Source organism: Pinus tabuliformis, chromosome 2_2, assembly GCF_031772625.1.
Source record: "Pinus tabuliformis cultivar Carrire ecotype Pingquan chromosome 2_2, CPIR1, whole genome shotgun sequence".
Classification (NCBI taxonomy): domain Eukaryota; kingdom Viridiplantae; phylum Streptophyta; class Pinopsida; order Pinales; family Pinaceae; genus Pinus; species Pinus tabuliformis.
Window position 1 is genome coordinate 190,611,094 of NC_142300.1, and position 27,478 is coordinate 190,638,571.

The 27,478-nt window shown below is 40.2% G+C and overlaps 1 protein-coding gene across 3 annotated transcripts in view; it reads right to left on the reverse strand.

Moving 5' to 3' along the window:
* Positions 1-27,478, reverse strand: part of LOC149192037 (tropinone reductase-like 3) — a 175,669-nt gene that overhangs the window by 87,303 nt on the left and 60,888 nt on the right. For all 3 annotated transcript variants that reach the window (XM_089404459.1, XM_089404458.1, XM_089404460.1), the window contains exon 4: positions 16,405-16,530. In XM_089404459.1, coding sequence (XP_089260585.1) covers positions 16,405-16,530 — 126 coding nt within the window. The remainder of the gene's footprint in view (positions 1-16,404; positions 16,531-27,478) is intronic.

The following is a 27,478-nucleotide window of genomic DNA, read 5'->3' on the forward strand; positions in this document are numbered from 1 at the left end:
ATGAAAGCTGCGCGCTGGTGTCGTTTGAAGCTGAGTCCACATGGCCATGCTCATTGATCGTTGTTAGGGTCTTTCGCTGAGACAGAGTTGTTATTTTATGCGGCAGATTGAAATACTGGAGGAGCCACATACATCTCGAGCGATTGATCTCTTCCAGGATTGGGGGGGAGGGTTTGTTTACCTCTCAGTAACGTGGAAAGAAGCTGCAGGCTTTCGGATGCAGAGTGGACGCCCTGCCTTCTTGACGGCTTCCTGTGCACTACTCAAAGGTTTCTCTCTTCGCGTGGCGAAATAAACACTAAGCCGGGGCAGTATCACATAAGTACGTAACAGTTCCTTTTTTTTTTACAGTCAACGATTGTAAAATCTACGTGGAAGAATTAGTCTTTTGGCATTCCTTCATATTTACACCAGCATCTGTCAGTTTTTGTCCGGATCAGCCAGCATCTGCAATGAAATCCACGCAAGATGTTTTTGTTTGTCTTGGAAAACTTGTAGATGGCCTCATTAACCAATCTAATGATAGAAGGCAGTCAGCGCTTTAATGGTACCAATTATAACATTTGGAAACAAAGAATGTTGACCATTTTTGAATATAGGCGTCTTCACCAGCTCATTTTGGGCCAAGAACTCCGTCCTGGTACCGCTGGTGCTGATCAGGATAAGTTTGATGATCGAAATCGAGAAGTTGTTATGCTTCTCAAACTCTCTATAACTGATGATCAATTACCACAAATTCCTTCTGGCAAGATAGCTGCCGACATCTGGCAACATTTGAAGGAATTACATGAGACATCCGACAAAAGCAGAGCTTTTTTTCTCAAGAATCAGTTGTTCTCCATCATGATGGAAGAACATATGTCTTTACAGGAACACCTTAACAAGATTAAAGACATTCGAGATCAACTCGAAGCCATTGGTCGAACAATGGAGGAAGAAGATATGGTAGTCATCACTCTGAAAAGTCTACCAAAACCTTATGAGCACTTCATAGAAACACTCAACATTACCTCCACTAATGTTGATCTGAAGTTTCCAGAGTTATGCACCAAACTCATGCAGCAGGATTGTTGGAAACAACAGTTTGGTAGTGGTGCTTCATCAGCGCCCTCAGAAAATGCTTTCACTGCCAAATATCAGTCTTCTCAGTGTTTTCAACAGAAAGGTTCTTCTCAGCCTTTTGACCCTGCTAGGAAGAAAAATGTGCAATGTAATTACTGTCACAAGTTCAGCCACATGAAGAAAGATAGCCGACAGAGGATTGCTTCTGAACAGAAGAAACAGGGAGGGCCCCATCAGACAGCGAATGTTGCAGAACATTCCAAGAAGACAGAATCTACCTTTTGCGCCTTTATGGCTAAAAGGTCTTCAGATCATGTTCCGTCTTCAGCCTAGTACATCGAATCTGGTGCCTCACGCCATTTCTCTCACAGGCGTGACTGGTTTATTGACTTCTCACCCTTCAGTGATTCCGTGGTATTCGGCGGAGGTGAAGAGTACACAGTGTTTGGCAGAGGTACAGTTCAGATCCAGTTTGGTGGGCGCACACTCATCTTCCTAAATGTGTACTATGTTCCTGGTATGGAAATTAATCTGTTGTCTGTCAGCCAGATTATGAGGAACTCTCCTCAGCTTGATGTAGTGTTCAATGCGGACAAGTGCTCCATTATCGACAGGGAGACTAGTCTTACGGTTGCTATTGGCCTAGAGGATCATGATCTATACAAGCTTCTTGACACTGGTGATTCTCCAGAAGTGGCTCTAGAAGCTCGTGTTTCTCCCATCAGCACTCTGTGGCATCAGCGATATGGGCATCTAAACATGCAGTATCTCTCTCAGCTCTCTCAGGAGGGACTTGTGTCAGCGTTACCTGATATTCAGACTCAGCAGTTGGGAGCATGCGGTGCCTGTCAAGCTGGCAAGCAACATCGATCTTCATTCAAGGATGGAGAATCTTGGCGCGCATCTAAGGTACTCCAATTAATTCATGCTGATATTTGTGGTCCTATGAATACATCTTCTATTACTGGTTTCAAATATTTTTTTCTTATTGTAGATGATTTCAGTAGAAAGTTGTGGGTGTATTTTCTAAAATATAAATCTGGTGTATCTAGTATCTTTCAGAAGTTTAAAACCATAGTTGAAAAAGAGTCTGGCTATAATATCATGACTCTTAGGACAGATAACGGGGGGGAATTTTGTTCTTCTGCTTTCTCCAACTTCTGTGATACTCATGGCATCAAACGCCAGTTAACTACACCCTACACTCCTCAGCAGAACAGTGTTGTCGAACGCCGCTACCGTACTGTTGTTGAAATGGCTCGTTCCATGTTACAACACAAAAGTGTTCCGAACAAATTCTGGGCTGAAGCAGTATTTACTGTTGTCTATCTTCTTAACCGATCACCTACACAGGTTGTTAAAGGGAAGACTCCCGAAGAGGTTTGGTCTGGCCGTAAGCCTAAGATCAATCACCTCAAAGTATTTGGCTCGGTTGCATATGTTTGGATTCCAACTGCGAAGCGCTTTAAGTTGGATTCCAAAAGCCAGAAACTCATGATGACAGGGTATAGTGATCATCACAAGGCCTATAGGCTGATAGATATAGCCACTGGTCGTCTTAGCTTCAGTCTAGATGTAGTATTTGATGAAGACAGAGGATTTTTTCAGTCTCCTCCTTTTGAGCAGTGTTCTGAGGATCATCCTCACAGTGTTCTTCTTCCGGTAGGTCCACTTGATGGGAGGGATGATGCAGCATCAGTATTTGATGATACTCTACCTGAGCTTCCTCCAGAAAATAACCCTCCTCTTGCTGCTCCTATTGTTCCTAAGCCTTCTCCACCTCCTCCTGATATTGGTTCCTCTACTCTCCGGCCTAAATGGTGGGCTAAAACCATTGGTGATCTCCGAGATAATGAGCTCCTTGAAGGTAGAACTTCTAGACATAAGAGCAAATAGCAGTTTACAGTAAATTTTGCTCTTATTGCTAACCTGCACAATATTTTTGAGCCTCAACATATTCAGAGGCTAAGGGTACACCTAAGTGGGAACAGACTATGGAAGCTGAATTCCAAAGTCTTCAGAAGAATCACACTTGGACCCTTTCTGATCTTCCTGCAGGGAAAAAGCCCATTAGCTGCAAATGGGTGTATAAAGTGAAATACAAAGCAGACGGAACCCTAGACAAGTATAAAGCTCACCTTGTTGCTCGAGGGTTCTCACAGAAGGAAGGCATTGACTACGAGGAGACCTTTGCTCCTACAACCAAGATGAGTACCATATGGCTTGTCCTTGCCTTAGCAGCTCAATTCAATTGGAAAGTCCATCAGATGGATGTAAAGAGTGCTTTTCTGAATGGTGACTTACAGGAAGAAGTCTACATGACGCAACCTCCAGGATGCAGGTTGCCGGTCAAGAACAGTAAGTTTGTAGATTAGTCAAAGCACTCTATGGTTTCAAACAAGCTCCTCGGGCTTGGTACATGAAAATTGATCAGTACCTCATTGATCATGGTTTTCAGCGGAGTCCATCTAATGCAAACCTGTATATCAAGCATACTGGTGATGATATTCTGTTTGTGGTTGTCTATGTGGATGACCTTATCATTATTGGCAGCTCAACACATTTGATCCATGGGATCAAACAGGATTTGTGCAGCACTTTTGATATGATAGATTTAGGACTTCATCATTACTGTTTGGGGGTTGAAGTTTGGGAGACTGAGAACAACATCTTTCTCTCTCAGTCCAAGTATGCCAGAAATCTTGTGGACAAATTCCAAATGCAGGATTGCAAACCTGCCACGACTTCTATGGAACCAGGGCTCAAACTTTCAGCTCAGTCATCCTCACCCCTTGTGGATGAAACTTTATTCAGGCAACTAGTGGGCAGCCTCATCTACCTTACTGCCACTAGACCTGACATCAGTTTTGCAGTGAGCTACATTTCCCGCTTCATGTCAGCTCCTAAGGCTAATCATTGGATAGCAGCGAAGCGTGTGCTACGTTATGTGTGTGGCACTCCTTTTATGGACTTCTGTACACTCAAAGTTCTGATCCTATACTCAATGGATACACAGATTCTAACTGAGCCGGTTCGGTTGATGACCGTAAATCTACAGTTGGGTATGTGTTTAGTCTAGGATCCGGTGCTGTCACCTGGACTAGTAAGAAGTAGCAAGAAATGGCTCTTTCCTCAACAGAAGCAGAGTATCAAGGAGCAATTAAGGCATCTTGTGAGGCAGTTTGGCTTCGACGTATGCTTGCAAATATACATGTTTTCCAGACAGGTCCTACTCCCTTGTTCTGTGATAATCAGGGAGTGCTCAAACTTGCCAAGAATCCAGTCTTTCATGAACGAACAAAGCATGTAGAAACCCATTGTCACTACATTCGCCAGCTTGTTGAAGACGGATCCGTTCATTTGCGATATGTTCCCACAACGGAGCAGCCCGTCGACATTTTCACTAAGCCTCTTGGTCCTAATAAGTTTGTAAAATTCAGAGGGTCTATTGGTGTTGTAAATAGATTGAGCATTAAGGGAGGGTATTAGAATAATGCTATTTAGTGATTAATGCTCATTCTTATTAGCTGTTTCTATTTTTATCTTTTTAGCAGTGTCTTAGAAGAAACTGGTTGTTTCTATTTCCTAATAGAAACTTGATGTTTCTATTTCTGTAAATATCCCTGTTAATGGCGATGTTGATCCAATGCTTCCATGTGTTTCGTGGCATGTGCTTAACACTAGCGATGTGTCTGTTTACTAACACTTGCGGATTTTGGTGTAACGGCAATCATGACTCCAACAAGTGGTATCAGAGCCAAAGGTCTCGAGTTCTAAACACACCTGGCTCGTGTTAAGGGGGGAGATTGTTGCGCTCCCCGTTAATGGCAATGTTGATCCAACACTTCCGTGTGTTTCATGGCATGTGCTTAACACTAGTGATGTGTCTGTTTACTAACACCTGCGGGTTTTGGTGTAACGACAACCAACAACGGATCACGGATCGGGCTTTTGATCCGGGGGGGGACGTTTCCTGCAACACTGCTAGTGACTCAATTAAATTACATGCTTGGCAATTCTCTAGTCTAGCTTCTAGAGATTTGACAGGTGCGATAAGGCTTTCCTCTTACTTTAGCTGGTTATTAGATGAACCTGAATTCCATTACTTGTCTTCATAGTGACTAATAACCAAATGGAATTACAAGATGACTAACTACTCATAATGGTTATCTTGATATGGCATGTGCTCTACCATGCATCATAGGACTTCAATGAATCAAATTCCTCGTTGATTTGTAAACTATTGAGGTTATTCCACTAGAACTGTCCATCAGAATGGATCTTACAAGTTTATGCAAAACCTTTGTTATGTAGTGTTTACATATGATTAAAATTTAATATTACTGGCTTTGTGCTGAAAACACTAAAATAAGTTGAGAATGAAAAGACAAGAAGTTAAAACAAATACCACATCATCTACATAATGAACACAAGATGTACCCTAGGAAACCCAACATGGAAAACCGAGCTATAAGGTGAGGACTATGCCTTGTTCTTTTTCTTCTCAGATACGAAATGCATATACGAAGAAAGGTGAAATCACTATGGAGTTGCCATGGACACTATGACCTATATAGTTACTAAAGCATATTCTACTTCCTTCGTTTTGCTCAGAATATCCCACTCCCTTACTCTACACAACAATGGAACAATGAGAAATACAACAAGAATGGAACCCCTTCCTTTCCTAGCGGCTTAGTGTTTAATATGTCTTGATATCTGTCTAGGGTAGGATTAGGGATTTTTCATGCCTCAACTCCCAAATTTGGCTGGGGTTTTGAACCCTCTACAATCTTCTTGAAAGTCCAAAAGCAACTAGCTCCACAGGTGTAGATAATAGAAGCCAACATGGCATCCATGTGGTCCCATGTCGGTCAACAATATAAATCAACTTTGGGAGGCATAACCTCTTCATATGAACTTTGACTGAGGCGAGATTTGAGGCGAGATTTGTGCAATTTGAAAGATATTTATGTGTTGAACAACATAAATATTTTTTCAACCCAATCTATCAAAGTTCATGTTGCTCCCTTCTAGTGATCTTGGACTTCTTTTGCAAATATGTATCCTCTACTAACTTTGCCTAAGATTTCAGTGCTAGGTTCTAGGTAGGTAAGGCCTCCTTGTCATTTTCTATGTCTACCATGAAAGGCTCATAAAACTTTATATTTTCCACATTCACTATTATGTAAATGCATATGTATGAAGGAAGATTACCTTTGTAGGAAATTATCACCTAGAGCCTTGATCCTCTTACCAAGAATTTGTTGCCTATCTTTGGTCAAATGCAACTAGACTTTGTCTCCTATCTTAATTGTCTTCTCAATTTTGTGTTGGTCATGTCAATCCTTGTACATTTTCCATCACTTTTCAATGTCTCTTGTACTAGAAAATGGATCTTTCACCCTGCGGTGCTTCACCTAAAGTGTCTTCCCTTGCTCCTCCCTACCATCCATACACAACATCTAGAGGTAAAGGTCGCAAATATCCAAGGTGGATTTCAAAAGGGGACTTACTTGTCAAAGTATGTACTACCTCTATTATAAGAACCCTGAATATAAATCAAATTTTCGTCCCAAGTCCTTCGATGCCTCTAATTGCAACCCCTCAAAAATTGAACCAATGTCATGTTCACTACTTCTACCTACCTATTTGTTCTTGGATGGAAAGTTGTATATCACTTCAACTTAATTCTCATCTTCTTCCAAAGTGTAGTCCAAAAGGCACTGAGAAATCGTGCACCTATATTTGAGATGATGCTCCTTGGTATCCCAAAATGCACCCAAACCTTTTCTACGAACATGATTGTTGCATCTTGTCCTTTGATGGTCTTTTACAAGACATGTTAATGTACATCTTATTAAACATGTCCGCAAGCACAAATAAATAGTCATGGCCCTCCCCGGTTCTTGGGAAAGAACCCATAAATCCATGCCACATGGAGATGCTCTCCCATGGTATAGTAGGTAAAGGTAAAGGATGGTATAAATCTTGCTTCCTATTATAGGGTTTGCTAATATAGCATCAAAGCATGCATCTCTTATCAACCAAGCTACATCTTCTTGCATTTTGGGCCCATACACACACCTCTATAGGTTGGCCACGATTTTCCCAACACCAAAATGGCCTACAACTTTGTGGGTGTGAGCCTGTCGCATAAGTTGCAATCTTTATCCTTTAGGAACACAGCATATCCAACTTGTAGAGCAACCCATCTTAGAGATGATAGTCATCCTTGCTATCACCTTTTTCACAAACTTGGCCATGTAGTTATTTAAATACCTTGTTGAAGTCCTCATCTTCTATGCATTCCTGTATAAATCATCATGGGTGAAAGGCTCCATGTGCATATTGTACCCAAATTTGTAATCTTGGATGTGGGTGGCTTTAAATGCATGTCTACCAACGTATTAGCACTACCCCTCTTATATTTCATGATAAGATGAAAATGCTATAAAAATTGTATCCTCTATTAGTATCTAGTTTTTTGACGATTACTTTGGACATACAAACATTACAGTGGCTAGTGATATATATGGATGATGGTTTTATTGCCAATCAAACAATGCTTCCATTTCTTAACAACTTCAACTAGGGTATAGAGTTCCTAGCCATATGTAGGGTACTTTAGGGCTCCACTGAGTCATATTTAGGGTAGTTCAAGACTCCACCATGCAACATTCTAGAATGATTCCATATTCACTTACTTCTTTGCATGAAGACCACTCCCATAGCATATCCACTTGCATCCATCTCCACTTTGAAGGGATATTGCAAATTGGGTAATCTGAGAACTGGTGCTTGACTAATATTTCCTTTCAACTCAATAAAAGCCCTATGTTGATTATTTGATGGTAATTTTGGCATGAAGTGGTGCAAAATAATTAAAAATGATGCTATAAAATTCTAAAGGTATTGCACTACTCCCATAATTCTCCTAACTTGAATGACATTGGTAGGAGTTGGCCACTTGATGATGGCTTTCATCTTCACAGGATCAATCTTGAGTTCCCCTCCACCAATCACACATACCCCGGGGTATGCCAAGAACAATAGTGGGAAAATTCACATTTCTTGAGGTTTCATCGCAGTTGATGCTTGTTCAGAGTCTTTACAGCTAAAAAGAATATATCATTCAAGTACACTATAGTCTATTACAAATGAATCTAGAAAGGGACACAATACATCATCCAACAAACTCCAACTGAGGTGATCTTTGTGTCATCCAAAAGTTCTCGATGTGTAGAACAAACGTGGCTAGGGACTACATACTCAAATTTTAACCCCAAAATGGTCATTTAATGACCCAAATGGGTTTCAAAAGTTTCAAGACACCACATCACCAAAATAGGACTTGCTCCTAAAATGGGCATTACAAGTCAAATAGCTCAAATTCTTCCACTCATAAAGTACCTAAATAGATGAAAATTATAAAATAAAATCCATGTTGAATCACCCAAAGTTATATCTTGACGTAAATAGCTTAATTTTTAATTTCATGAAATAAGACCTATTATCAATAAATTGCACCTTAATGGTATAGCCATAAAACACAAGCACATCTCTAGGGGGAACTAAATGGGATTGTCCATTGTCACCACAACAATGCCCTCTCAATCTTTAGGTCAACTCTCCTCCAACACAACAGGGTATCCATAGAAGATATATCATAAATTTGAACCATGGGCTTTGGGAGTGTGTATTTCCTTGTCTGGATGACCCCCACATGCTACTAACAAAACCAAAATAACTTACTTCTAACTCCTAAGTCTTCTAATAAAAATCGAATGGGCCCCGTCTCCTCCAAAATTGGCCCCAAAATGTAGAAATTAATCATGTTCCAAATAATTAAGGGACATTATAGTCCTCCCCTCCCAAATGTTGCTTGTCGGCAAGCAACTTTAGTGCTGGATGCTCAAGTATATGCTCGCCCTCCCAAGTAGCATCCTCATCTGGCAAGCTCCTCCAATGCACCAAGTATTCTCTAGTTATCCTACTTCAAAGCTTCCTTTCCCTGGTCTCCAAGATGGCTTCTGGTTCCAAAACTAGGTGCCCCTCATCATCAAGTGGAGGCAACTCCACAGCTTTTGTAACCTGTTGCCCCAACACCCTTTTGAGGCATGAAACATGGAAAATATTGTGGATCTTGCTCCCTGGCGATAGCTCCAACTCATAAGCTACCTCTCCAACCCTCCTGATCACCCTATAGGGCCCATAAAATCGTGGTTGCAGCTTTTCGGCCCCCTTCTGTTTCAAAGTGGACTATCAGTACAACTGCAATCGAAGGTACACCAAGTCCCCCTCCTCAAAATGCCTCTCAACCTGATGCCTATCAGCATATGCCTTTTGTTGATTCTGAGTTGTCTGCAAATTATCCTTAAGAATTTTGAGGATGTCTTGGCTCTTCAAGATCCAATCTTTGGCCTTTGGAGCCCGACTGTCTCCCAAAACGATGTTAGCAAAAGCTAAACCATCATAACCATATAGAGCACGGAAAGGAGTCATACCAATGGACATATGATGTGTGGTGTTGTAGCAGTACTCTCCCAAGTGCAGCCATCGAATCCATGCCCTTTGTTGCCCTGTCACATAGTTCCTGAGATAACCCTCTAGCCATTTGTTTACCCTCTTTGTTTGGCCATCAGTCTATGGATGGTAATTGGTGCTCGAGGTGAGCTCTGTGCCCACTAGCCTGAAAATCTCCTGCCAGAATCCCCCCATAAATCGGTTGTCTTGATCACCCACTATAGTCTTAGGGGGTCCGCACAGGCGGAAGACCTCCCTAAAGAATAGCTCTGCCACCTAAGAAGATGAATATCGTGTCGAAATGGCAATGAAATGTGTGAACTTGGTCAGTCAGTCGACCACCACAAAAATGCAATCCTTCCCTTGCACTCAGGGAAGCCCCATGATGAAGTCCATAGAGATACTCTCCCATTTCCCCTCAGGAATGGGGAGAGGTTGCAACAATCCTACTGGATGCGTCAACTCCCCCTTGTTCCTCTGACAAGCCTCACACTCTTGCACATATCTCAATCCGTCCCCTTTGAGGCCCTTCCAGGTGAAGCACTCTCTCACTGCCATGTAGGTCTTCCTGAATCCATGGTGCCTAGAAAATGGGAAATCATGAATTGCACAAAGGATACGCTCCCTCAACTGGGACCTCGGAACCAAAAATATGCGCCCCTTTATATAACCTCGTCCATCACCCTGTAGCGCTCATCTACATAACTTCCCTCCAATATCTCACATACCTGGCGATCCTTGGAGTACTCCACCAATAGTTGTGCCTTCCAGTCATGGCAGATGCTCATGAGTGAAAGTCCTGCGGGTCTCCTGGATAGTGCATCGGCTACCACATTGTGCTTCCCTCGCACATACTCAATATCAAAATCATAGGCCTGCACCTTGCTAACCCATCTTTGTTGTCTATCATTGAGGCCCTGTTGCCCCATGAAGTGGCGAAGACTGTTGTGATCTGTCTTCACCCGAAACCGGTTACCCACCAAGTACTGTCGAAACTTGGCCAATGCATGCATTATGGCCAACATCTCCTTGTCATATATGGAATATGACCTCTCATGAGGTAGGAGCTTTCGGCTCTCGAAAGCAATGGGGTGCCCACCTTGGGACAAGACTGCCCCGATCCCCTCACCCGATGCATCGCACTCCAATGTGAAGGGCTGCGTGAAGTCTGGGAGTGCTAATACCGGGCAACAACTCATCACCTCCTTGAGGCGATCGAATGTTGTCTGAGCTCCATCTATCCATGGAAAATCCCCCTTCTTTGTCAGATCAATGAGGGGTGCTGCCAACTGTGAGAAACCCTTAACGAACTTCCGGTAATAAGTGAAAATGCCCAAGAACCCTCTCAGTGTTGTCACATCTCTAGGTACTGGCCAATCCCGAATGGCCCTAATCTTCTCCTCATGCACCTTGACCCCATCTGTGCCGATGATGTGTCCCAACTATAGCATCTCCATCAGCACAAACTCGCACTTGGACATCTTGGCGTAGAACTGTTGCTCCTCCAAGATATGCAACACCGCCTCCAGGTGCTACAAGTGCTCCTCCCACGTCCTGTTGTAGATCAAGATATCATCAAAGAATACCAACACAAATCTCCTCAGTTGACCTCTAAACACATGGTTCATGCATGACTGAAAGGTAGCAGGTGCATTGGTCAACCCAAAGGGCATGACCAAAAACTCGAAATGCCCATAATGACATCTGAAAGTTGTCTTCGGGATATCCTGATCCCTCACCCGAATCTGATGATACCCAGACCGCAAATCTATCTTAGAGAAGTACTTGGCTCCTCTAAGCTCATCCATCAACTCATCAATACGCGGAATGGGATACGGTTCTTCAATGTCTTCTTGTTGAGTGCCCTGTAGTCAATGCACATGCGTAGAGTTCCATCCTTCTTCTTCACCAGCATGACTGAAGAAGCAAATGGATTGGTTCTCAGCCTAATGTGGCCCAACGCAAATAGCTCCCTGATGGCCCTCTCAATCTCATCCTTATAGGCTTTGGAACGCCTATAGGGTGTAGTAATGACTGCCTGCACACCAGGCTGCAACTCTATAGTGTGCTCAAACCCTCTATCAGGTGGTCACCCTGGTGGTATATCTCCAAAAACCACCAGATTTTTGTCTAGTATAGCCTGTATGACTGGATGTGGTGGCTTGGTCTATCCCCAAGCCTCTAAAATCCTCAGCTCTACTTCCCATGCTATGTCTCCATGCCTCAAATCGGCCTCCATCTTGTGGGCCGAAACTATCTGTGGAGGATATGAATGCATGCCCCAAAGAACCACTAGCTTACCATCCGGCCTGGTAAACTCCATCTCTAGTTTCCTCCAGTCGGTGGTAACTCGGCCAAGGGAATACAACCATTGGACACCCATCACCACATTGGTGTCCAAAACGTCCACCATGAAGAAATGGTTTGTCATCAAATATTTCCCCATGGTCAATATCAAAGCGGGAACATATCGACTGCATTGCATAGTTCTATCTCCTGGTACCAGAACTGAAAACCCCTCAAACTCTGCAGTGGTGATGCCTCCCCTCTGGACCATCTGAGAATCAATAAAATTGTGGGTGGCCCCATTGTCTATTAAGACTGAGACACACTACCCCTGCACTGTGCCTCTAATCCTCATGGTCAAAAATTTGGGAACCCCACACAAAGAGGCTAGGACTCCCCCGAATAGTGCAAAAGATGCTCCCCTGTGTGGTGGTGGTGGTGGTGGTGGTGGTCCCCTCTCTGCCAGACCCTCGTTGTCTCCCCCACCAAACTCCAACTCCACCTCAACCACTTGATCATCGTCCGAGAAGACCTTGATGTAATGGGCCTTACCTGTCGTGCACTGATGGCCTGCTACCCATGGCTCCCGACATGTAAAACACAACTTCCTCTTCCTGAGGTCTCTCCTAGTCTCATCGTCCAGCTGCCCTCGCCCTTGCGCTTCTCTTTGCGCTGGGGGTGCTCTAGTGTCATTCCCCTTCTGAGGGTAGGGAGTGCGTGGTGGAAAGGGTGCCCAGATCTTGGGGATGGCCCCCTACAAGTCTCTTGTACAAGTCACAACCTCCAATAGAGTAGAGGGCCTGCGTGGCTTCACTAGTGCACACAATGGCTCCATCAACCCTTCTACAAATGTGTATACTCGCCTAGCATCCGACAAATCGGGCACCATGACTGAGACCCTCAGGAACTCTTAAATATAATGTTGTGGATGTCATGTACACCTAACTTGGGTCAACTCCCTAAAGGGAGCCTTCAAATCCCTCCGGTCAAAATGCTCCACTACTCTCCATGTGAAATCCTCATAGGAGGTCATGTTGGCATGGCCCAGAGTGGACAAGCCATGAAACCACCATTCGTGTGCCTCCCCCTCCAAATGCAAAGTGCCCATTTTAATGGTCTTGTCGAGCTGGAAATAGGCGTCCAGCTTCTCCACCCAAGCACGAGTTGTGCATTTTGTAGTGAAATCGTAAGTGGAGAAGTACATCTTCCCAATGGTACGTTGCAACTCATAGTTCTGTGTGGCATGGCCTCCATAGCTCCTTCCCTTCTCATTCTGCTTGAGCTAGCAAAAATCTGTGAAAGATAGTGCTTCTCTGAAGTCTACTCCCATGGACTGCCACTCCATGAAATGCTCCCCCATAGGTGATTGATCATCAACTCCCCTCATTCACCTGGTGCTAAAGGTAGGAAAGAAGGTAGAGTGGCTCTAGTTGGCCCACTAGAGGATGGTGGTTGCACAGTAGGTGAAGGGTGATCAAACTATTGAGAAGCCCCTGAAAGTCTCTCCAAATAGAAAATCTCGATGAGTGCTTCATTACCGGTTTTGCATTTTGATCTCATCTAACATCTCCTTCTCCCCCTTTGCTAAATCACACAGGGTCTTCAAGAGACTGTCAAAGGCCACCTCTTCTCTGTTGTTGGGCTCTCCCATGTCTTCTTCTATCACTGCCTTCCCACGATCCTCAATATCTGGAGTGATCTCTAGCTCACTCTGCCTGCTCTAGTACCTTTGCCTCCTGTAGGTAATATTTTGTTTGTCCTCCTCACTCATAGGAAAGTCCCCCACAGTTGAGCCAAGATCTAAGCTCTGATACCACTGTGATGTTCTAAAATAGGAAAAGCAGTGATATGCAAGCAAAAAACAATTTTTCACCACAGAAATTTCAAAACAATTAGAACACACCCAAAACAATCAAAAATATGGAAGTAGCTGAGTCATTTTATTATATACTAGTGCAAGAGTACAAAATATGGAAGGAATGCACCAGGTGAAGCAATGATAATCCGGAGCTACAGTCAACTAACCAACTATTGCACTGCGCAGTCCCCACCAATTTTGCACTATCTACTACAAAGATATGGCTGAAAAGCCCACCCCCGGTGCTCAGAAATTCTACAAAAATATTTCTAGGCTCCTCAGACAAAACCCACAAAAACCCAGAAATGGTTTGGCTTGGTTTTGACCTTCCAAAATCGACCCCCAAAAAGCCCTATGCCCTCCAAAATTGCTGAAGCACACTGCCTGTCAATACACCAGCAAAATCCTCCTCAAACACTCCGGAAAAGTAGCAATCACCTCCACTAACACTTCCCCTATTTCTCCCAACAAGAAATAGCTCCAATGGCTGAGTCTCCACTACCCACGTGTGCCCAATCTCTTCCTTCTGCGCTGGCCCCAAGAAGTGTGAAATCCCCACTGAAGAAAGCTCTTTCCTCCAGCCCAAAAACTCACCCAAATGGAAGCAAATCACTAGAGCTTCTTTCCTGGAATTTCTCCCAACAATAGCTCCCCTGAAGAATGCACAAGATCTCAACTCGGTTTCTCCCACTACGTCCTCCAAAAATATACACCACCTGGAGATATTGAATACAAATGCTGGAAACCACACAGGAAATAACCTCTGGAAGATTATGGATGAACCTCTCTAGGGTGGCACTCGAAGTCCCCCAAAGAAAGGGTGAGTTCTCCGCTTGGAAAACTCGTGCTAAACAGCAAGTGACCTGACTAAGCAGCTCGAGCAACTAAGAAGAAATTCGATATGCCAAAGATGATCAAATGAAGAGTGTTGCCTTCCTTTTATAGATTTTGTGGAGCCTTTTTCCCTCTCCTTCGTGGGTCCCTCACTAAGCCTTTGATTTTCCCTCTCATGCAATTTGAACCATGGGCTTAGGGAGTGCATATTTCCTTGTGTGGGTGGCCCCCACATGCTACTAACAAAACCAAAATAACTTACTTCTAACTCCTAAGTCTTCTAATAAAAATTGAATGGGCCCCATCTCCTCCAAAATTGGCCCTAAAATGTAGAAATTAATCATGTTCCAAAATAATTTAGGAAAGGACATTACAAACAGGAAGCAGACTTCTGTGGCACTCAATTCAGCAAGGCAAAGCATATGGTAGCTAGTATGGCAAGTTGTGAGGCTATTTGGCTTCACAAGTTGATCAAATAATTTTTGGTCAGAAGTTGGAGCCTACGAGGATACACTGTGATATCAGAGTTGTTGTCCCGCGACAAGTCCAAGCATATTGAGATCAAATATCACTTCATTAGAGACAAGATCTAAAAAGAGACAGTGAAGCTTCACTATATTTCCACATATGAGCAGATTGCAAACATTTTCACCAAACTCTTGGTGAAAAGGAAGTTTGTGTTTTATAGAGACATGCTAGGAGTGGCGCAGAATACCTTCCTTGCTAAGAGGGAGAGTTGATGTTTGTAGCTCAGGCAGGTACTTCTGCACAAGTCTAAATGTCTAGACATGCGAAAGTTGCCTAATTAAGCCTTAATCTTCACAATTAATTTAAGTATTAAAGTAGTTGAATTTTATAAGATAAAATTAGTTAATCTAATGAAACGCAAAGGTTATTTGCATGATTAAATTAGATTAATCTCAACCGTTGATCTCAAGTGACGTTGAGATCTAAACCTAACCATCAATCATTTTGGAGATTAGAGTTGTGAATTTGGTCAATAACTCAAACTTATAAATTAAAAGCGAGGTTAAGGGAGAAGACACACCTTTGAGCACAAGACACAGTGAGAGTGAGATCTCAGTGATTTGGTGAAGAAGAACTTTCATCCAAGTGTGCAGGGTTCAAGGAAGAGTGCAAGGGGCAGGAAGGGAGACAGATCTAGATCAGCCAAGAAGATCAAAGGACAGATCTGCATAGGGGTTGGATCTAAATTCCAGCTTTATTGTTGTATTATCTTTTCTCAGTGGATCATTATCCCAAGAAGGCAGCCCTTGTAAATTCTGAAGTTATTTGAATGAAGAACTGACTTGAAGGAAAGAAAATCTTGTGTGCATGTGATTGAGATTGGTATATTTCTTTTGCTTCTGCTGTTACAATTTGTTAGGATCCCAGTTGTGTCTTTTATTCAGTAGATATGCATAATAATTAAAAGTGCAAGGAATCTGCTAAGTAGTAGTTGGCCAAGTTGTTGGGATTAGAATATTAACATAGGTTTTGTATTCAAACATAGAAAATTCATGGGATGGCTTTTTGTAGTAAATTTTATTCTTTAACCTCATTCTAAGACAGTATGAGACCATTCAATGAAAAAAATTACTATAAAAGTTATATTCCTTGTGCCATAACAAACATGGCCGCTTTGTTTGATTGTTTAGTTGTGTGAATCCCTCTGCGAATAAAATGAAAATCATCTGTTGTTCATGATATAACATATTCTACACCATGAAAGCATGATTATCCTGCATTCTAAAAAGTCTTATTATGTATTCAAATAAAATAATAAACAGAGAACAAGAATATGTTTCGTGATTTTCTTATACGAAAGAAAGCAATACCTTTGTGAGCCCTAAAAGAGCAGTCTTGGTAACCCCATACATCGCCATTGATGCCTCTGGTCTGTAAGCAGCAAGTGATGAAATTATGATAATTGATGACTCTTGTGACAAGTGAGCAGCAGCATCCTATAAACGACGCAATAAGTCCATATCAGAATATTAATTTTTGACAGGTAACAAGCAATCCGGGCAAAGCCAAAAGGACCCTCAAAGTAGCAGTCCTCTATGTAAGGTTTAAGAGCAATAAATGCAGTACAGACTACAGAAGCCCCCAAGCAAAATTTGTAAGATCAAACCTTTTTTAAGTTAGATAAAAATCAGAAAATTTTAGAAATTAAAGATTAAATTAGCTGATAATCAATATTATTTTCATATGAGCATGTACGATGGGTAAGGGTCAGAACAAAACAGAACATACAAGATTAAGGGAAACTAGAGTCCAACAAATTCAGGGACCCTAAAGATAAACTTTGATGGAGGGTCCAACTAAAACCCGATTTAGCTGGCTGTGGAGTTCTGAATAGGAATTCTAACGCCCAGTGCATAATTTAGCTTATGAGAAGATTGGCTGAAGATGGGACTCAAGGAAAAAGGTATAACCAGCAGGAAGTGCCTACTGGAGTACTTGAGATTACTCCAAAAACATAAACTAATTGTGCTGAGAGGCGCTCTACAGCCCAGTATAAGGTAGATGTGTAGGTGTTAATGTTAGATGTTTTAAAATTTAAAAATTAAAAATTAAAAATATATCAGCTCTATTTTAATCTATATATAATGATTGATTAATTCTCATATATATAATGATTGATTAATTCTCATATGCATCTCCATAACTATAAGCTCTGAATTTGTCGTTGGATTAGAAGAAATTTCGTGTGTGCCTACGGTAGTTGTTATATTGTGCTAGTTGTTTTATTGGATCTAGGCAGAACACTTAAAACTAAAACAAAGATATGTTTTCTTTAACAACTATGTTTCGTTGTTAGTAGTTACATTGAACTCGAGTAATTTTTCTATGGCTGCAAAAATCATAGAGATCCGTGCCGCCAATCCGTAACCTTCTCCTCCTGCAAATATAATAATATATGCTCTGCCTCATGTTGTAGATGATCCAGATTAACTCCATCATAGAATGTTCGTGTAATAAATTCGAATCATGTTCATGTAATTAGATTTTCAGTGTCCATGTTAATGTAATAGATCCGCATCATGTCCGTGTAATAGGTTTTATTTTTATAAATCCTAATTCTCTGGAATAATACTAAATCCAAGCATAAAGACCGTCGACCCTTTTTTATATCTACCATTACCTTGACTTCCATAAAATTTAAAATTTCCCTCATCACTTTACACTTCTATATGGTTGATCTTGTAATAAATGTTATTTAAGCATCTTATCATGCATTTAGTTGTTCTTCGTCAAAGAGAATCTACTAAGACAATGAATTTAAAACAGAAAAACATTTTCGAAAGAAAGTGGTCAATATTTGTTTTAAAATTATATTGTAATTCTATGATATAGACCTAACCCTATCCAGTATAGCAGACTGCATACCGAGTTTCACTATTACAATTGGAATGAGATCAATATCATCATTATAATAATGTATATCAAGTCCCTTTTTAATCTCAAACAACCGAAACTCCCTGGCACTACGCTACTTAGAAACCTAGGATAAAACAGAATTTGGTTTCAGCATCGAGGAAAAAACTCAGCTGATTTTAGAGTTAAATAAAATGCAGAGCGGATTGATTTATTTCCATATATTTTAATAGATGCATCTAGGTTTAGATATTATATCTAATATCTCAACGTGGATTAAAATCTCTTCCCTTTTAGGTTTTTTGGCATAGTAAGAAAAGCAAATAATTATGAACTCTCATTCACAACAAATCCAGGAAATTTAATAACAACATCATTCTTGTTGACCAACAGCCACTGTTTGTTTCACCTGTAATAATATTTTACAGCTAGAAAATGAAAACTTAATTGTAAATGACACAGATAATGGTCTTCCCTTTTAGGTTTTTTGGCATAGTAAGAAAAGCAAATAATTATGAACTCTCATTCACAACAAATCCAGGAAATTTCATAACAACATCATTCTTGTTGACCAACAGCCACTGTTTGTTTCACCTGTAATAATATTTTACAGCTAGAAAATGAAAACTTAACTGTAAATGACACAGATAATGGTTCAAGAGTAGAGAAGAGCTGGGCATTTTGGCTTCTGATTTTCATTTTAGGGTTCATGTAATCATGCATGAGCATCAACCTACATCAATATCAAAAGTTTATTTCTGCAAATTTATTAAGTTTTGTATTTCTGCTATTTAGTTTTGCGATCTAAAATTAATACTCTACAATTTATTATACACTCTTCTACACTTTATACACAATATTTTGAAAGTAATATGATTAACATTTTGGAATGTGATGCATTCAAAGACATTAGAGAAAGTTATGGGAACATGTTAGCATCAGTTTCTTGGCATTGTCTTTTTAGCGAAGAGATTGTTGGAAGGTTGGGTCAGATCATCACCAATTTGAATCGGAAAATGACTGAATTGCAAAGAGCGAAAAACAGGGAACTAATGGTCTCATAGATTATTTTTAGTCTCGTGGACCTTAAAATATCATTTCATTTCATTTCATTATTTAATTTAAAAATAAATAAATAAAATCTACACAGAAAATCAACATCACCATTAAGCCAACATCTGGTGATGAAACTTTTCAAATGCGTACAAGGATAGGGCACCATCTTCATTCTAAATCAGAACTTTCACTTTTTATTTGACAGAGCATTTTGCTTTGCATGCTGTCCGCAACGTATAGAGAGAGGAAAATCAAAAAAGTCCTTCAATCAATTTTAAACCAATGTAGATCATGTTATTGCAATAATTTCTCCATTTATCATTTATGTATTCAAGTTGATACAGAGTCAAATGTTGTTTCTGTACTTCCATGTTACTGTTGTTTGTTTTTGGTGTCTTCAGATATATACAAAGTCAAATATGTTCACTAATTACTATATTATAATTTGTTAGATTTTAATAAATAAAAGTTATATTTTCATTTAAATTAATATATATATATATAGATAGAATTATTTACAAAATAAAACTTAGTTTTTAAATGTTTAATTTTATATATATATATATATAATTTCCATGCTAATGGGATTTGTTTTTTATAAAGCCAACATTTTCTAGAATCCACTACCAATATGTAATAATACCTCATGAATTGACGGGAAAGGCACATAAATCAAAGTGAAATTATTTAAGATGCACATCATCACTCTCATGATCAGCCTTTGACAATATATTATAATAGTATAATATTATGATGTTATATAATGTTATAATAGTATAACCAGCTTAGATCCATCTTAACTTCGGATCTACCAAGTGCCGAGAGGGATCAAATCTCCTTTCACTGTAAAAGAGGTTTGTACTTCAAGAGATTTGATCCCTCTCAGCGCTTGGTAAATCCAAAGTTAAGATGGATCTAGGCTGGTCTAAAGTAATAGATTCATGAGAAACACATGAGAAAGCATGAGCAAGTAATCTCCAAATATGAAAGAAAAAGGAGCATGGGCTAGATATAAGAGCAAGGCCCTCACTCAATACGAGCATCATAGATGGAAATACAAATAGCAAAAGAGGGAAGAGAAGGGAAGTCCTTTCCACCATTAGTCACTAAGAAGGGACCGATGCTAAGCCTAAGAACATCATATGAAGAATCCAAAGAACACTGAGGGGTTCAGGCCATGAATTCCTTGGTGTTGAGATGATGATGTATGCTTTACTTGAGGCCATGGCCAACCTCACTTTGTAATCATTATTATGGTGTATTATTGCATTTCTAGGTTTGACTTAAAGCTGATCTAGTCAACACCCATTTATTACATTCCTAGGTGATTGAGGCCAACCTAGTTATGAGTGTACCCATAAACTCTTTTGGGGAAAGAGACCTTCCCCTTGAATTCCCTATAAATTGTGAAAATTCCTTTATTGCAATTACTGGATATTATTCTCCTCCACTGTTAGCAGTTTAATTGTTTACGGCAATTAACAAATAACTCACAATTGCAATCTTCACCATAAAATACACTGCAGAAAATAAAATCAAGAACTAATTAACAGATGCACACACATAAAAATCGATACAATAATTTTTGGACTAACATCCCCAAAGGGAAAACCAATGCAGCAGATGAAGGTTTATTTTATTATTATGTAGCAAAAATGGAGAGTACAATATCTGGGAATCCTTCAACAAATATCTGGCCAAAATAACTACGAGAAAAATTCTCCCTCTGTCAAATAATTCGACCTCCCTCTGGCCTACTTGCACTGACTCTTGGTTGCTCGCAATACTGGCTTACGCTGTTAGGATATTCCGACACATAGGAAATAGTTAAGTATAACTTGGTCTAGTGTAGAGTTAGGTAAAGTGTGTTTCTTTACTATGTACTTTTGTAACTTACAATCCGATGGCCACGATATGTAGTGATCCGACGGCTCATTCTCTCCTCAGTATTACCGACACTTGATCCGTGGCTTAACACTCGATTGGTCCATGATCTCTATTTAAAGAGCATGGAGGGTCATTTGTGGGGTAACCGTTCATGAGAGAAGCTTATGTAAATTTTCATTCTTTTATTAATAAATTGCTTGAAGTGGTCATGTTGGCTCAAGCCGTGGACTGTTTCCCTCTTTGAGGGTTTTAACCACGTCAAGAATACTGGTGTATTGATTTGTGATCTGTTTGTGAGCGGTGTCCTTTGGTGTTCTGTCTGAGGAACTTACCCTGTAAATTCCTACATGGTATCAGAGTTTTTTGAGGGCCGCATCTGTTGGTGATCCAAATCTGAAGCCGGTACAACTGCATCTGACCATCGTTTCCTAGATCTATTGTTTCTAACTGCTTTCGGGCCAAGAGGACTGCTCTATTATGATAGGAGCATCTTTTCCAGTGAGGAACCCCTTTCGTTTCATGCGAAAAGGTTTCCGGTAGCCCTAATTACGTCATTTTTAAGATCTGGAGGTATACAGTCTTTATTTGCAGTTCTAGCTATTCATCTCTCTGTTTATTTCGGTTTATTTAGCTCTCTGTTTTTTATTACCAGATCTATATCTTTTATTTCTGCGTATGCTCTTTGCCCCATGACTCTATGCGATCTGGGCAAATCAGAAACAGAAAGGAAGGATTTTTCTCATGCATATGCTCTTTTCCGTCATGTCTTAGTGTGATCTCGGAAAATCAGAAACATTGAGGAAAATATTTAGTTTCTGGCTAAAGCTAACTTCAAGCCGTAAGGTTTGTTTTTTTTTGTATGTCCCTGTTCGGTATTGTGGTTTTTGTTTTGTAGGCAAAAAAGAGCTTTTTCAAGTAAACATGCACCCCAAAGCTTCAGTGACTAAAAAAAACCCTTCCTCTTTTCCAAAAATTACTAACCTTTTAAACTAGCTCACTTGGTCCAAAGTTACTTTTTGAGAATACAGGTCTTGAGTTCAAGTCTTGCTTTTTGTTGAGTTACTTTTTCAAAAAGCACATGTAACTTATGTTTTAAAATTACTATGTAAAAGTGTTCTCACCCATTATAAAAGTGAGTCACTTATAATTCTAAAGTCTCTTTATCTTTTATTTAAGTTACAATTTAGTGCGTAGCTCATAAAGTACCATTGTGAAAGTGACTTTCACTTATTTATAAAAGTGAGTCACATAAAAACTTTTTTTTTAAGTGAGCTAATTAAATTAAGTTTGGAAAAGGGGGGGATTTTTTTAAAATATAGCATTATCATTCATTTCCGCACATTCACGCACTTCGTCAGCATCTTCAACAACTTTTCTTCAAAAAGCCATAACTTCTTCATCCGGAAGCCGTTTTCAGAGCCGTTTTTTTTAATCAAACTAATTTTTCGAGATCTTTCCATTGGAACACTTAGTTTCAGCATCTCTAGCTTCAATTTCTATTAAAATGGAAAGTCCATGCCAAGTTATTCTTGACAGCAACAACTACTTCCAATGGTGGTCCTACATTGTGGATTTACTTATAAGTAAAGGTCTTTACAGAATAGCCTCAGGCCAAGAAACCAAACCTCAAGATGAAGATAAGGCAACCAAATGGGAAAATAGGCAAGATCAAGCACGTGGGTTGATAGGGATGTCCATTTCTCTAGACCTTAGATTCCATATCGCAGAACTTGATACTTCTAATGAAGCAATGAAATAGCTCACTAAAGTTTTTGGAATTAAAAATGAAATTAGAGCCCAACTTGAAAATGAGTTGTTGACATTGGACCCCAATAATTTTTCTTCCATTGGAGATATTTTGTCCAAATTCAAGACCCTTAGACTTCTCTTGGAAGGTGTTAAGGTTAAGAAAGAAGATGGTAGCCTTATCTATTCCATTCTTACTAAGTTGGGACCAGCCTACTCTGTGTTTGTTTCCACCTTCCATTCTACTAGAGAAGCTTTTATTTCTCAAGGACAAGACTACAAGTCCCCCTCTTTTGATGCCTTTTGTAACTCTTTAATAAGAGAACAAGAAAAGCTCTTATATATTGGTCTTCTTAATCTTGGAAACTCTTCTAAGAAAGCCTTAGCCGTCCAGCGACAACCAAATTCAAAGAATCCTAAGAAGTAGTATCCTAAAAAGAATGGTCCTAAACCAAACAAGGGTCCTAAGCAATTTCAGTCTCAAAATGAAAAATCATTTTAACAAAATGATAGCGCAAATAAAAACAAAGGGAAGAAGACTGATAGACATTGCCACTTTTGTAATCGAGATGGCCACTTAGAATCCAAATGCTTTAAGAAGATGTAAGCCTTGGAAGCAGCAATGAAGAAGCATAACATCCATTTGGAGCACTCTTCAACTTCAACTTCATCTTTAGGAATAGCACTTTCTGCATGCGGTTATCCAGCATTTCGGTCTGGTTATGCACTAAATGTATCTTCTTCTTCTCATCCTCATGAGTGGCTCATTGATTCTGGAGCTTCTTATCACATGGCCAAAAACAAAGCCATGTTTTCTTCTTTAAATGATTGTAACATCAAAAATATATACGTTGGTGATGATAGATCTCTTAGCGATGTAGGGATTGGAACTGTTCATCTAAACAATGGTCAATTTAATGATGTATTATGTGTTCCAACCTTACCCTACAACCTTCTATCTGTATATCGGATAACTCATTTAGGTGGAGGTAAAATCGTTGAATTTTCACTTCACGATGTTGTAATTAAGGGCCTAAGAGATCCTAGACAGATTTTAGCTACTGGCATTGCTAATGATTCTACAAGGATGTATAAGTTTAACAACTTTGGATCATCAAATCTTCCCTTGGTATTTGTTGCTCATAATGATGAAGTGAGAAAACTTTGGCATGAGCGATTTGGTCACTTAAACTATCGCTCCCTTCATAATCTATGTAAACAAAATATGGTGACAGGTCTTCCAACGGTATCTTGCAGAGATGGTGTTTGTTCCGGATGTGTACTCGGAAAACATCATCGGGATAGTTTTAAAAACGTACCTCTTGGCTGATCCATTATTGAAAAAGGTATTATAGACTTTATGTGAAGTTTGTTTATGTTGCTTAGTGCAATGGATCGAAAAGATTGCAAATAACATAAACACATAAGCAAATTGAAACATAATCAAACATATCAACACAACAACAATTTGATAAGGGAGTTCACCAAACTTCTTGGCTACCTCTCCGGGTCCTTAATGTTGTTGGGAAAAGTATCCAATACGGAATGACCCTATCCCACTCTAAGGGTGATAGTACCTCAGCAACAATCAAAGCAAAGCTATTCGAGATTACTTCTTTATGAGATGTAAGAGAGAGGAGAAAGAGATCCACTAACCGTTATCTTTCGCTAATGATTGATCCAATCTTCCCCCTTTGCTGCTTGCTCCCAGCTCCTTGCTCCTTTACTGGCCCAGCTACACCAAGATCCTGCAAAATGACAAGAGAGGGAAACTACAAGAAGCATACATTCATAATTGATTCAAGGATTAGAATAAATCAAATATACAAGTATCAATACGCCATTGAGACACATGCATATAGAAGAACCTCAAATGCTTTATTAATGGAAGAAGTAAAGTTCTGAGAGTGTTACAACCATAAGAGGCCCAATCCAGCAACACCTTCCAGCAGAAAGAAATCTCCTCTTCACCTCCTTCAAGCAAATCACCCAATAATTCTATACTCAAACCAACAGCACTTCCTTACATTCACAAGATTCCAGCCTCCTTAGACCTCATGAGAGAGCTCTATATATAGGAGTTTTGGAGAAAGGATGAGTCAGCTTGAGGCTGGCATGAAGCTGACTAGTGTCCTCTCCCACTTCAGTTATTCTTCAGTTCTTGAGTCCACTTGGAGGTTCTTGCTTCCACTTGGAGATCTAGATCCTCTTACTCATCACAAGGCGAATTCCCTGATCCAAGTGTCATTTTGGAAGCTTCCTGGGCATTTGACACCTTGCAGAATGACTGTGCCACTTGGCCAATCTCGCCCAGCGCAGGTAGCCTTCATTACTGTTGACATTCAGCGCAGGTACAGAGTGGAGCAGTTGACATTCAGCGCAGATGCTCAGTGGAGCAGTTGACATGATCCATAATTAGCTTGTTTTTGAGCGTTTTCAGGTGGAGAACTGATATTTAGTGCTATGGTTTGCTGACCTTGTTCCTCTAGGGGTAGGAACAACATGTTTAGGGACTTTGGATCCCTCAGATTATCGACATTTCATGCTTCATGCTGTAAGGCACAAAAATGTCTATAACAGTTGCCCCCTAAAGTATGAGGTCGTTTATCGGGTGAAATGCTTTATCAGGAGGATCCGAAGTTCATTCAATCGCTGAGAGGCGCCCTGTAATAAAATACAATACAATACATTATTTTTCATTCTGCTTTCATGATCTAGCTGAGGCGGGCATTCCCATGCTCAGCTTTATAAATTCATTTTGGTACATAGAACAGACGATCGTCTGATGGTAGACTGATAATTCTCTGCTGAAATTATCATCCTTTGAGTAAGATGATCATCTGCTGCAATGATGTACATATCAAATGTCTTTATATTTCCTGAATATATATCGCAGCCCGGATGGATGAAACTAGATCCGGGGTCTTCAAACTCGTTCGATCTTCACTTTAAGTACAAGTCGATCCATGTGAGAATTGCGCTGAAGTCGAACATGGAAAGACATCGCTTGATTATCGGTCAATAATGTAAACCGTTAACAAGCGCGAGAGGAATCACCGATAATGATAATGACCCTCAAGGTATTGCAGTACAATCCACGTGGTGTGAATAAAGGACTTGGCGTCGAACACCACGCAAAATCTTCTGGTCGAAGGTCATTGATGTATACCTGTCGCCGGAAGTGAGAAACTTGCCATTGAGGCATGCAAGCTTCAAAGTACTGAGGGGGGTGTTCCTAGATCAACTTCTTGGATAATGAGCTGAAGTCGACAAGAAGCGATCCGTCAAAGGAGGGCCTTAATGAATCCCACATCAGTGACACGGAACGGAGCTAATGATTTTAGTGGAGGTGAAAACAATCTGTGAGATATGATTCAAGGTGGCGATCATGGGTGGATGAAGGATAATGTATGGCAGTGGATGGGACACGGTTGACTCTTTCTGAACAACATCTCTTGAACATATAACGACACTGATGTGATGGATCGGTAGCATTACCCCAAATGTGGATGGTTTGGCGAGGACCATGGTGATGAGACCGGTGAATGAAACAACCCAACCCGATGTGATACGGAGGACAAAGTGTCATGTTCAAGAGCGACTTGCTACCATTAAAGCTTTGAGGTTCTCCCAATTTTTCCCCAGTCATTTCTGACCAGTACCTCTTTATTTTTGTCAAGCTTGAGGAGGATAACATATGCTTGTTCTATAACCTGCCCTTCGGGCAAGCCCATCGCTATGTTTTAACGAGCCTAGCGATAGGGAAACTCGTTCTCGTCTAAAGACAAGTTTGTCGCTATTTAATCATTTTAACGAGTCTAACGACAAGGAAAACTCAGTCCTTTTCATTTTTAGAGAGTCTGAAAAGGTACAGAAAGTTAACTCCAAAATTCATTTTTCGTCATCTAATCCCTTAAGTCCGAAAAAGTATAAAACAATACAGAAGGGATGAGTTTTCGATAACTTTAACGAGCCGAATAAAACAAGCGCTCGACCTTTTTGTGTAATAATCCTTCAGGTCCAAAAAGATTAAAATCTAGAGGAGGGATAGCTCTTCCGGTCACTTTAACGAGCTGGAAGGCCAAAACTCGGCAAACTTTTCATATTTTACGAGTCAGTGGAAAAGAGCTCAAAGAAGACTCGTCTTTTGAGGAACGAGTGATAAACGGGGATAGCGGCAGATTCCAGGTACAGGTTGGAATTTTCCAATCACGGCAGTGTCACAAGGATGGCTAAGTGAAATCACTTTTCGCAGTTGTTCCTCAAAATGGGTAAACAATCATATGGAGGTGAATGATTGGCCAAATGGAATGGAGGTGGCAGGTGCAAACACGACCAAGGCTTTTTATGGCTAATAAATTTACGATCACAATGGTTATTTACCGGAATAGATTCATTTTTTAATGAGCTTAAACTCTGGAGGGAACTCTTGCTCAATCTTATGTTTATTTTTTAACGAGCATGAACTATGTGCTAAAACTGCTCGGATCTCGCTTTTCTATTTTTTAACGAGCATAAATTCCGCGGTAAAACTGCTCGATTATATGGTCAAATTTTGATTTTTTACCATTACTAGCTTTTCTCTTTTCAAGTATAGTACTGCATCTTCAATTGCTGCAACAAACTTTGTTAGAAATGAATAATATTTGCATGAAAATGAGATTATAACCCTAATATTTCACTTTGAACTACGTAAAAAGCCATTAAAAGGTGTTTTTACCTCTCATTTACCATTTCATTTGCATTTGGTTTGAGGTACAACCCGTTGCGGGGCTGCGCCAGTGGAATTCCATCGTAATCCATTAACTCGTAGGCTCCTTTTGCTAACACCCTTTTAACAAT